Source organism: Liolophura sinensis, chromosome 7 (assembly GCF_032854445.1).
Source record: "Liolophura sinensis isolate JHLJ2023 chromosome 7, CUHK_Ljap_v2, whole genome shotgun sequence".
Taxonomy (NCBI): Eukaryota; Metazoa; Mollusca; class Polyplacophora; order Chitonida; family Chitonidae; genus Liolophura; species Liolophura sinensis.
In genome coordinates this window covers 54,605,025-54,618,544 of record NC_088301.1, presented here as the reverse complement: position 1 = coordinate 54,618,544, position 13,520 = coordinate 54,605,025, and the positions used below count along the sequence as shown (strand labels likewise).

Below are 13,520 nucleotides of genomic sequence, written 5' to 3'. Positions count from 1 at the left end.
CATCAGATATCACAGTTGTCTGTTGAACCGGTGTGGACAGAAACATTAATGCTTGCATGCCTGAATCTCCATATTAAATACTCTACTGTTTGAGAATCTCAACTCCTTTACTTATCAAGGCAATAATTCTGATGTTTGCAATTTTCAACATCAAGTACTTAAGGTAACCACTCTGAAGGCAAAAGTGATAGTGATTCATATTATTCTCATTACTATGCAAATTAAATCACTGATAAACTTACAATGGTCAAAAAGAACATCTACATCTCTGAAAATTTTCATGAATTTCCTTTCAATACGTTCACAGATATCACATGAAGTGACACATTGGTGATCCTTATGCAAAAATTTTGCTGATTAATACCCAAATTAATATAGACAGATTTAAAATGCCCAACAAGCACATCAGTCATAATGGCCATTTCCGCAATATTTTATGAATTTCCTATCCTTTAGCCCAAAGAGGCTGAAGATTAAAAATGTGCTCTGCTCTGAAATTTATATTGGACGTTTAATGGAATTTCTTTGTATTTTTTTTCTCAAAGTTAAATTTTTTAAAACCCATCTTCTTGATTAGCACGAACTACAAAACTTAAAACTGCATGCAGTCCTATGGCTTCCAAGTATGTACTCAGTTTTTAGTGTCTTCTTCAGAACAAGAAAAACTGGTATGTTAACCCAGAAAGCAACATAACTTTTGCCGGCCTGCTTGATTGCATTTGATTGAGCTTGTTAATATACACACATATATTTCTGTTGCCTACTGTTATATACGAACAGTTACAACAATATCACTCTGATCATTACAATCTTAGCCTTGCTATATTAAGTGAAAACTGAGCAGCTCTGCATAAAACTGAATTAATTCTCATTTTCTGATTGCCTTTTATTTTACCCTCTAATGTGCAGTTAGCACCATACAATGTTCAAGGGAAATCAGTCATTCTTCTGATTTTAACTGTAATATGTTTTGAACTTATCACAAAAGGTACACCATTTCTGACAGAAAGTTAAACCACATGTAGGTCTGAATTCATGAATTACATTGTAGCTGTATTTGTTGCAGACATGAGCAGACATGACACAAACTTTCAGAGATAAATAATTAAAGCTGTCAACTCCAGCAGTTCCCAGGCTGATGTTGAGAAAATGTCCAAAATTTCAAATAAAGAATACTACATTAAAATATTTAAAACAAAAACATCAAACTATATACATGTATGTGTCTTATATGTCAACATGGATCACAGAGCTAAATGTTCAACATACTGATGTGTGGTAGGGTAGAAAACCTGTTACAGGCTGGCTGTCGCAATGGCCACATGTCATATACATGGCCAAAAGAAAGTGGGTTCTGAGAACATTTTTTAATCATCTGAGCAAGAACAGTAGGCTTCCAGTTTGGAAGCCTAAAAAACTACCTCCTGCTATATTACCTACCAGGAAAATAATATAGTTGTGTAAATAGTACCAGGAATGTCCTAATTCCTAATGTAATCTTAAATATTACATATTTTCAACCAAAATAAATCTGATGCACACTTATTTAAATGAGCTTTTAAGGAGATACACTGCAAAGTAATACATCAATCGCTAAAGTATACCCAGTTTCTAAGCATCAATCTACAATATTCATCTACAAAAAAATAAGAAATGAAGTTCCCACATAAACCAGTGCATCTCACTGTGTCTACAAATACCAAATGATGCAAATGCATGAATAACGTCTTCAAGACATATTATGCCAAAAAGAAAACATCTAAGAACATAATTAACACTATTTAAAATTAGTAAAATAACAAACTTCTTGATGATGAATCAACAGGGCTTTATACAGAACCACACACAATATACTTTTTAAAACAAGCAGTGCAAAATATAATATACACCATACAGATTTGGTTTGCTAAGAGATGGAAAATTACCCTGGGGTAAACCAAGCAAACAGGCATACAAACAGTGAAACAGAACACTACAAGAAAAAGAAAGGATGTTCCTTCTTAAAGGGAAATATACATAAAGCTATGCAAAAATGAACTGTATCCCCTCCATATGGTAATTAACATCATCAGACTACATATATAACACAGATTATAATGTGCATTAATCTACCTGGCCAACAATATATAACTAACAAATACTTAGCAGCACTTAGAATACACTTGACTTGGAGACTTGACACATGAAGACTCAACAGAATATACTGTGTATATTTAAGACGTACGGCATAGAGAATAAGACCACAGCAGCGACAACAGTGTGATAGACGTACAGTATAGAGAATAAGACCACAGCAGCGACAACAGTGTGATAGACGTACAGCATAGAGAATAACACCAGAGCAGAAACAACAGTGTGATAGACGTACGGCATAGAGAATAACACCAGAGCAGCGACAACAGTGTGATAGACGTACAGCATAGAGAATAACACCAGAGCAGCGACAACAGTGTGATAGACGTACGGCATAGAGAATAACACCAAAGCAGCGACAACAGTGTGATAGACGTACGGCATAGAGAATAACACCAGAGCAGCGACAACAGTGTGATAGACGTACGGCATAGAGAATAACACCAGAGCAGCGACAACAGTGTGATAGACGTACAGCATAGAGAATAAGACCACAGCAGCGACAACAGTGTGATAGACGTACAGCATAGAGAATAAGACCACAGCAGCGACAACAGTGTGATAGACGTACAGCATAGAGAATAACACCAGAGCAGCAAAAACAGTGTGATAGACGTACAGCATAGAGAATAAGACCAGAGCAGCGACAACAGTGTGATAGACGTACGGCATAGAGAATAACACCAGAGCAGCGACAACAGTGTGATAGACATACAGCATAGAGAATAAGACCAGAGCAGCGACAACAGTGTGATAGACGTACGGCATAGAGAATAACACCAGAGCAGCGACAACAGTGTGATAGACGTACGGCATAGAGAATAACACCAGAGCAGCGACAACAGTGTGATAGACGTACGGCATAGAGAATAACACCAGAGCAGCGACAACAGTGTGATAGACGTACAGCATAGAGAATAAGACCACAGCAGCGACAACAATGTGATAGACGTACAGTATAGAGGATAACACCAGAGCAGCGACAACAGTGTGACAGACGTACAACATAGAGAACAACACCAGAGCAGCGACAACAGTGTGATAGACGTACGGCATAGAGAATAACACCAGAGCAGCGACAACAGTGTGATAGACGTACAGCATAGAGAATAAGACCACAGCAGCGACAACAGTGTGATAGACGTACAGCATAGAGAATAAGACCACAGCAGCGACAACAGTGTGATAGACGTACAGCATAGAGAATAACACCAGAGCAGCAAAAACAGTGTGATAGACGTACAGCATAGAGAATAAGACCAGAGCAGCGACAACAGTGTGATAGACGTACGGCATAGAGAATAACACCAGAGCAGCGACAACAGTGTGATAGACGTACGGCATAGAGAATAACACCAGAGCAGCGACAACAGTGTGATAGACGTACGGCATAGAGAATAACACCAGAGCAGCGACAACAGTGTGATAGACGTACAGCATAGAGAATAAGACCACAGCAGCGACAACAATGTGATAGACGTACAGTATAGAGGATAACACCAGAGCAGCGACAACAGTGTGACAGACGTACAACATAGAGAACAACACCACAGCAGCGACAACAGTGTGATAGACGTACAGTATAGAGAATAAGACCACAGCAGCGACAACAGTGTGATAGACGTACAGTATAGAGAATAACACCAGAGCAGCGACAACAGTGTGACAGACGTACGGCATAGAGAATAACACCAGAGCAGCGACAACAGTGTGACAGACGTACAACATAGAGAATAACACCAGAGCAGCGATGACAATGTGATAGCACTGAAAATAAGATCAGAGCAGCGACGACAGTGTGATAGGCGTAGGGTATAGAGAGAAAGACCAGAGCAGCGACAACAGTGTGGTAAACATACAGCACAGAGAATAAGACCAGAGCAGCGATGACAGTGTGAAAGACGTACAGCACAGAGAGTAACACCAGAGCAGTGACGATAGTGTGATAGAACAAGAGCATAGAGATTAATACCAGGGCAGCGACAATAATGTGATAGACAAAGGTACACCATAGAGAGCCAGACCAGAGCAGCGACGACATGTGACAAACGTACACAACACAGAGCCAAGCCAGAGCAGCGACAGCAGTGTGATGGACATACAACACAGAGAGTAAGACCAGAGCAGCATTGACAGTGTCATAGCTGGCAAATGGTCACAGTGTACACCTATTAAAGACTGTACTACATTTACATGTACATATACACAAAAATACACCACAATACAATTAACAATGTGACCATGTATATATTTACATGGTTCATAGTAATAATTCGACAGAATGTGTCATAGGCTAACACTACAGAAGGTAATTTAGACCAATCTGTTCTAAATGGGTGAGCAGACTCACAAACAAAACTGTATTCTTGGCCATTTTAGTCAACTGGATTACAGAATATATATACTGAATTTCTATGTCTACTTTTCATCTTCGGTGTCTTTTTAATTCTTAAAATATTTGTGGATAAAGGCATATGCACATAACTTCACAAAAGCAGTCCATGACACATACTAAATATAAAGCACTACGAACAAAACTGGTTGGTAAATTAGCTTAAAGGAGAACTCCAGGATAGAATTTTGCTAAAACTTTCTGAAAATTACTACAAAAAAGAACAGGGCAAAAGTATAACACCAGAAAAATACTGCTATATGCCCAAAGATTGTTGGCCTAATGTATCTTGCTGAAAGCCTGTAGGCTGCCATCATAACCAAAATGATGACATAATGCTTTCCTTACATGAATCTGCTTATACATGTCTGAAAGTTGGGGAGCCTCTGTTTACAAAGTCGTTCTCCAAAATACTGAAAAATCTTAACTTTACATTCATCGTTTGAACACTATGTTTAGCACTCAGGCATTTTGTAGCCCTCTCATGCTTGTCAGTTGTATTGGCTTTTTATACCAGATTATAATGTTTTTGAATAATGCCTTTCAATCTTGTTGTCTGGAACTCTCCTTTAATTTATTACTTAACATCTATCAGTGAATGTAAACAAGAAACACAGATCAAGACAAAAAATACATGGATTCCGACACTAAATTTACTCACCCGTGGAGAACTTCAAAAACACAGACTTTTAGGTCATCCTCTCCTTGACTACCATTTGGCACTGTTACAGTCATGTCTGGATAAAGAATGCCAACAGATATTTTTCGAGGAGTAATACGTCCAGAATCCAGTAAAATTTCATCGAGCCCAGCCTGTTTGAGATAGTCACCAACAAAGTGGTTGTATTTCTGTGCCACATTTGTGAGAAATACAAGTAAGTCATTTGCCTTCAAGTTGCCAGCCAAATCAGAAATCACAACATCTTCTTCAAACACAGCACGGCCACTGCTTTTAGGCATGGTTATGAGGCATTGGGCATCACTGAAGAAGCCTGCAGGAATAGTCTTGGAGCAGCTACTGCCTGGGAACAGATGACTGATAGGAGGTCGCTGGGGAAGGGGTATACAGAGGTAACAGTACTGGCTGTTCTTCTGGGTGGCCTCATCAGAGCCTTTTTTGAACAAGGCTGCAGCTCCCTTCACTCCGCAAGTTTCCAATGAAGAAATCCTGTAATTTGGTGCACCTACACAAGAGTTTAATAACCTTTTGACTACATGTATACACCTGACAGTTTCAAACTAAGCGTACAATTACATGCCTAAACTCAAATTGATGCAAAGTAAAGATGCCATAGTTGAACAGTTTAAAATGCCTACGTAAAATCATTCCGCGTACATGTGTATCACATATATCCAGTTTTGATAGCATAGTTACTTCTGTTAAAGTTTAAGGATGAGAAGTGGACAGTTCAAAATAAGTTTAAAATACATATTGCATTTAGAATATTTCATTTTTAATTGTCCATTCATTGACATGCCGATACACTTAAGGAAAAGCCAGAAAATGTGGCACATGCATGCTAACAGGTGGCTGAACTACTTTAGCATTAAAACCCAAAAGGAACACGAAATAGGAGAACAAATTTAATCTTAGTACACTGTATAATGGTAAATGGTGTTGACTCATATGTGACCTGGCCAAAGCCAGTTGCTTGCCTTACTATGCGAAAACTCAGTTTAGCCAGTTATCGACTCAATTTTCCCTGTGATCAACTCAATTTGTCCTATTACCTCGGCAAAAATGCCACTACTGTATTCCAAGCTGTCCTTTGTTACTGGGCATCACGACAATGACAAGTCTATTTCAGAGACTAACATCCTCAAGAATTTTGCTCTTACAGGAAGTCAGTCAGGTTTTCTGGAGGAGTTCCCGGAGCAAACCACTGGCCTTCTCCAGGTACCTGACACACCTCCTGACTTGCCAGATTTAAATGAGACAATTTTTTGGAAAGGTGCATCATACATGTGCCCATGTTCAACTCTGATAAACATAAATATTGCCATCATTAAATACATGCATTGTAACAAGCATGAGTTAAATGTACATGTATTAAAATGCTCTCAATAAAAAATACATTCGCAACTGAGAAATACATGTTGATTAAATGACCTTTCGACAACAATGAGAACAGTTTTACAGCTAAAAAAACGTGATGCAAACTTATGAACATGTACTTCATGCATTAATGTGTATAAGCAATTGACTAATTTTATCCTATGCGTCTACAGTAAGTTCTGTAATTTTGACATGCTACATGTATATAAAGTTATAAAATTACAGATAAGTATATAAACAAACAGGTTTTATTCATAAAAAAAAAAGTCTCGGCAAAATAAGGAAAAGCTTCGCTAGTTACAAATAAGGAATTTTTAATGCATGAACATCATGGAGGGATTGGAAAATTGAAATGTGGAATTCTCAGTGATGACGGATTTATGTATTTAAGGCATCAACAGCAATTTTAAAACCCAAACTTATCTCAACGCCATTTTATATTCTAGTCGTCCATATCTGGCATGGTCTAGAAAAAAGTGGAACATTTGGTTTAAAAACATGAAAATCTACACCACTAAAAGGGTAACTGGCCACTTCTTTGGCTGTTGTATGAGTTGATGTCTCCATCAGTTTCATTTCTGGTAACTGAGACATTATGGTCTTTATTATTCCCTTTGACACTTGCAGGGCAGCTCTGGGGACACAACTGAGTTCCAAGTTGGTGAGTGCAAAGGTTCTGAGCAGTTAATATGGAACAATACAGATGGAGTTATCAAATGCAAAAGTTTTACATTTTCCCATGCACATGAAACATCTGTTAGTACATGTACACATGGGATAATGGTCAACACAATTTTTTGTTCCTGAACTATAAATTATGAATCAGATGCATGTAAATATATATGTTTTTATTTTAGGGTCAAATATGATAACACAATAATACAGCATGCTGCATACATGTATATATGCATCTGCAACAGGAAGACATAATTCTATCAAAACTGTATGTATTTTGTCATGCAGGTTCTCCAGAAAGCAAATCTTAAAAGTTACTTTTCAAAGCAAACACATTCTCAGAATAAGCAATTTGTTCATAAACTACACAACTGCTGAAGACGCCAAGAAAGCACTGGATTAATAATGGTCTTTGTCTCTCACAAAACCATTCCACATCAAACAATTTTAAAATACACTATTATCAATGAAGTTCAACCATGCTGGAATAGAAAAAAATCCATAAAAAATATCATGCAGATAAGCTACCTTCACCTGTGGAATCACTCAGACCATGAGCATCATTCTTGGATAAATTAGAGGTGTAAGGACTGTCGAAGACATCAAAATACAGATGTAAGCTATGTCTTACATGTAGGTGGATCGTGTTCCATATGACATCCAGGCGGTATTATAAAGTATGATACATATGGTCCATTCTCTTATTGCCAATTCAATTATTTGTTCAGAAAGAAAAACAAAGAGAAGACTTTCTGCATAAGATTTGAATTAATTAAAACAATTCTACATGTACCATCCAGGCTGCATCACATAAACAACTATAAGAGAAGTGAAATAAAAAGGAAAATAACAAGGAAAATATTTTTTCATCATATCAGATGATAACCAGTATAATATGCCAGTGGGCTTAACAAATCTTACCAGGAAACAACTAGGCAATGATGTGCTATGCGTTATACAACTCTCAGCCATCAGAACAGTTATAAGAGATCAGGCCTCGACACAAGAGGCGATCGAACCGGCCGATCGCCTGTCAATCTCCTAAACTCCTAACGTAAATTCAGGGGAACGAATTTTCGATCACCATGTAAACTCCAGGGGAACGATAATTTCACGTGTTGGCAAGTACAATGTGCTCTCAGTAGGTTGCAAATAACTAAATTTATTTATCTTAAAGGAAAATCTGCACAAACTTTATGTCGGTTTAAATAGAAAAAGGACTGATGACCGTTGTCTGTAAAATGAAAATTGCTATTTGCATCGGTGAGCACAGACTACTTATATGTAATGTGACCTATGATTGGCTCAGCTAAAATTGTGTGACCAATGAAAGGTTTTCATTGGTGTCATAATCCCAAATAAATGTTCACACCTCTGAGTAGTTTCTGGACGCACATGGTTTTAAAAATGACTTCGAAACAGAATATAGACTGTAATTTAATGATTAATATTTCAATTAACGCTACTACCACATTAAAATAAATCAGTATAAAAGTATATTGCTAAAATCAATACATCTAGATGACAATTCTCTGTATGAGTTTTCTTTCAAACACGATCAAACCTGATTCTTAAAATGAGGAAAACAAATACATGTAGCTTGTTCGTTGGGGCCCATTATCTTTACACGGCAACGTGGACATATGTACCATGAAATACTGCCACAGACACAGGGCCTGTCTGTAATCAGACTGTTACTTTAATATGTGGGTTTGGGGTTCCCACACACCTATCTAGAGGGTGACGTCCTCCGGATTACAGAGAATTTGGCGAAATAAACACACAGTGCAAAGCTGGACGTAACGTGTAAGCTTGAGGAGGATCAATTGATGGGGTAGGGGTGATCAGAATTTCGATCTCCTCTTTGAGAATTCAGGAGAACGATTTTCTGATCCCCTCATTCATCCTTATGTCGAGGCCTGTAGATAGTGCATGTATGTTTACAAGGTAAATAAATGGAGAGTTAGGCCTGGGAAAAAATAGGTCCAAGAAAATAAAAATTAGGCCCTTCTGCACCACTAGGTCTACATCAGATCTAAGTCATCTTGTACCAGTTTGTTGAAAATTCATTAATAAGTTCAAGAGATACTGTATCAAGCCTATCACAAAAAATATTACTTATATCACCAGAAGAAGTAATTGACCGAGAACACAGAAAATGAATAGGGTTTTTCCCATAATCTTGATGTACCTGTGGTATACAACATGTAAACATTCGGGGGAATCTGTGTAAACAAGGAAACAAGTAAACAAACAGACAGGCAAATTCAAGAACAAGGGGCAATAAGTAAATAAGTATTACTGTACATTGCTCAGTATCTAGCATTTAAGAAACAATTCACTCCAAATTACAAGTGCATAGAAAAGTCAAAGAACTTGTACTAACCTTTGTTTATTGGCTTGAAGGCAATCTTCTTGGATGACTTCTTTTGGAGTAGGTTTTTTCAAAAGTTCAAGACAAAAGGTTTTGTCCTTCCACAGCACTGGGCTTTTGGCACTTGCCTTTAATTTTGATTCATCTCTTAGGACGCCTACTGGAGAGTCTTCTGTCCTGATTATATTAACAGTGTCTCCTTTAGGTTTAATGGGTGTTCCCTGAACAAACAATGGTGGTTTGGATTGGTCTTGTGCAGCAGAAACTGCCTTAGCGATTCCACCAGGAACTTCCCTTAACCCAGTGGGAGTCTCCACTGAATCAACACAGGATACATTCAAGTTAAGGAAAGATTTCATGTCCGTTGCTGATGATATGACTGAACTGTCAGCTTTCTTCTTGATTGTGACACGAAGTCCAGGTGTTATCAATATCGGTCCACTGGTTTTGGAGCTTTTAATTGATTGCTTTAATGAATCCATCAAAAGTCGTCTGTCAAGAGCATCTGAAATTTCTTCTGGTGTAGGTTCCTCAAATTCATCTTCAGAGCCGTCATTAACTTTGAGACTTGGGTCTTCCAAATCACTGTCTAGGAGTTGTTTCATGCCTAGAGCTGTGATCACAATATCTGGCTCAACCTGCTTTTTTTGTGTTTGATCACTTGCCAAAGATGTCTTCTGGACTAACTGTTCAGAGGGAATCTTTTTCACAATATTGATTTCATAGGCACTGTTTTCCTGTTTACCATCAGAAGGTTCAGGTGAAAAGGAAGCAAGGTCAGTATCACTAACTGAGGGAGTGTTTTCCATGGCTGAAACTGATGAAGTCACTGGAAGTAACGTGTCTTTCTTTGAATTCAACTCAACATGCCCCTGATTGTAACATGATTTCTTGGCTGTGTCGGTTTCCATAGCACTATGTTGCCCGCTGGCAACTTTTGTCAGTGTTTCTAGAAGTTTTCTTTTCCTTGGATCTCGTAAATTGACTTTTTTGTGGTCTGCATTTACACGATGGGAACTTGGACGATAACCCCTGACTATTTGCTCTGCAAGTTCATCTGTGAGCGTGTCTGGAGATACACTTGTATTCAAATCAGAAACAGTACTTGATACCGTATCTTCTAGGGTATGCTCTATGACCTTCAGAGTTCCTAAGGGATTGACCTTGGGATCATGATCTGGAAAAGTTGTGTCCGGGGATATCATTGTTGGAGACATTTCACAGGATGGACCGTTAAAGTCAATACAAACTATGGAGCCACTATCACAAACTTTTTGTTTGGAAACTTCTTCCTCATGTAACACTGTTTTCTTGTTCCAAACACCTGCTGTAACTTCAGGCATACAAACCTTTGGAGTGTTCATTTTTGGCTTGACAACAGATCCAATATTTGACTTTTCACCATAGAGTTTACTGGGCACATGCAGCACACCTGTTACACTGTTGTGCTGACGCTGTATCAGGATTTGCTCCACAAACAGGTCATGTAGCAAAGGCCTGCTGATCAGAGAGTTCTGGGGAAAAGTGGTTTGAAAACCTCGATCATAATCCGGAAGCGACAAGTTCTGTACTTTAGTACCTTTCTCTTCCCCAGGGCACCATGACACCAGATGCCGAATCATCTGAGCAGGTGGAAGATCTGAAATTCAAACAGAACATTTTCCTTCAGAGGTAACTATAGTACATTCAATTCTAGATAACCAATGTATTTTTGGCCCATGTATGTCACATATGTAGTCCATATTGTTATCCTTGAATTCTTTAAATATTGGTAAACCTTGATAGATGTGGATGTTTTTGCTGTGCATGCACAGTACAGCTCAGGCTAAAAGTCCAAACCAGGCAGGAGATTAGCACAATCCTAGAGGTCTTGTGGAGAGTATGTAGAGGGCTTGTAGACAGTCACCTACGGTCAGTGATCCGTCCACTGTGACTGATCATACACTTGGCTGAGCATTGGTAGGCCTACGTGCTGACTGTGGGATGCTGACGACGGAAAATATAGTCCTTTGTTAGAATGATTTAAAGGATTTTTGAAAGACTAACACAACACAGGAAACTGAAGTAAATAATCCGATGTTTGTGTCTTTAATCGCAAAGTGGCAGTCTTCTTTTAAATAGTGATTTACGAGTGAGTCTAAGCGAGATTTGTACCTGGATCACCACGGCTGCTACAACTAGCTCAGTCTTCATCTTCCATAACAAGTCAATAAACGGACAAATAACTTTCTTTTCTTCCACAGAAGGTTGTATGCATGTCAATAGCTTAGAAGTATATCAATAAACATATGATTATGAGTTATGAGTTTTTTCAGCTGGAAAGTAATGTTTTGGTGTTTACTATACTTGTGTGAAAAAATATCAGGGGTGTTTAATAAGCAGCAACCGCAAAGCAGATTATTATAGGCTTAATCTGGGATAAAGATCTAGATGTCTGTCTTAATCCCAGGCTTCATTAAAGTAATTGAAAGTGTCATGCAGAGACCTGGAAGAAGAACTCAAGCAGGCTTAGTGTCCAGCAGTGACACTTTGCCAAAATTAAAGAACAATAGGCGTGTTGTATTGGAATAATACTCACAAGTGTCAAACACACACTGTATGGTTTTGAAAATCATGAACAATAGGAATAAATTAATCTCTAAAAACTGGCTGCTGGGCTGAATTCAGTGTTTCTGTGTAAATCTCTCCTCTGTACAACTTCCTGGTGACAGTTCGTTCAGTAACTGACAATGTCTGTATAGACGATCACTGATGTAGGCTAATCTTGGAAATTTCCTAAACATAACAGTCAGAATAAAAAAATACACCAGCCATTTCAGGTTCCTTGTTGCAAACACTGATTGTTGCGACTATGCCTACAAGTCCGTCAACTGGAAGTAGTATACAGTGAAAGGTCCGCTGCCTGGTGTTTCCTGATTCTGACCTGACCTTTTGGCTCGTCTTCTTTTTTTTTTTTTATTGTTCTTTTGACACGAGGCTTACACAATCCTTGCAGTAATATGAATACATGATTGTATATAGATGTGACTTTTATATAAATACGACAAATAATAAGACATGAACACAGGGGATAACACAGAGGCAAGGTCACACGAGACTGCTATCTGCATGTGTTGGGGTGATGTCCTGGGCGTGAAGCGCACGCTATTGCATGTGCTTTATTCACAGGAAAGATTAGGCCAGTTTACTACGCAAAATTAGCGATGATTTGATCGTATGTTCACTCCTTTAATCAAGCTGATTTTGTTGTGCAGAGGTAGGTTACACATTGCAAGATAACTTTTCGCTTTTCACGGCTAGTAAATGTTAAAACAGCGGACTGCCCAGGGACTGCACCTTCGCTTGCAAACAAGGATATTCACACCTTCCGACGATAATACTGCGCCCCTCAGCAGGTCTCCGACAGAGCCCAGTAGAGAGTTAGTCACGCGCCAGTGGAGCGTTATCTCCATACGAACGGTAAACAATTGACTTTTAGCCTAAGCTGTACTGTGATAATCCTTACCTTGTGTAACAGCAATATTTTCAGATGCTTGCAAGTGCCCAATAGATCTTTCAGCACGGACTGAAATGGTTGAAAGTTCATAAGTATGAAAATTACATAAAAAATTAGCAAAAAACAAAATTCTGAGTTTCAATGATATTCATAGCTCTGGACACTCAAGCAATTCCCACTGTGTGTGTCAACAATATTTACTCCATAATGTACAAAGGTCCTTCACATCTCTGAGATGTACTGAAGTTCATCTTAAGAAACAAACTAAAGGTGGTAAATGTGTGGCATGACATTATATATCATGAAAGACATTTGAAGGCATTAACCAGTCTCTCCCTACATTAAACTCCCTTAAATCCAGCGAATAAATTAGATTTTCATATACATAGCTCTA

General features: G+C 38.4%; 1 protein-coding gene across 4 annotated transcripts in view; it reads right to left on the bottom strand.

Moving 5' to 3' along the window:
* The window catches only part of LOC135471974 (uncharacterized), a 35,478-nt gene that overhangs the window by 182 nt on the left and 21,776 nt on the right, over window positions 1-13,520 (bottom strand). For 2 of the 4 annotated variants that reach the window (XM_064751440.1, XM_064751442.1), the window contains exons 12-13: window positions 13,136-13,195; window positions 9,643-11,269 (exon numbers count right to left, since the gene is read on the bottom strand). In XM_064751440.1, coding sequence (XP_064607510.1) covers window positions 9,643-11,269; window positions 13,136-13,195 — 1,687 coding nt within the window. Of the gene's footprint in view, window positions 1-5,186; window positions 5,710-7,784; window positions 7,847-9,642; window positions 11,270-13,135; window positions 13,196-13,520 lie in introns of those variants that run through there. The other 2 variants (XM_064751439.1, XM_064751443.1) reach the window with 2 other exon arrangements.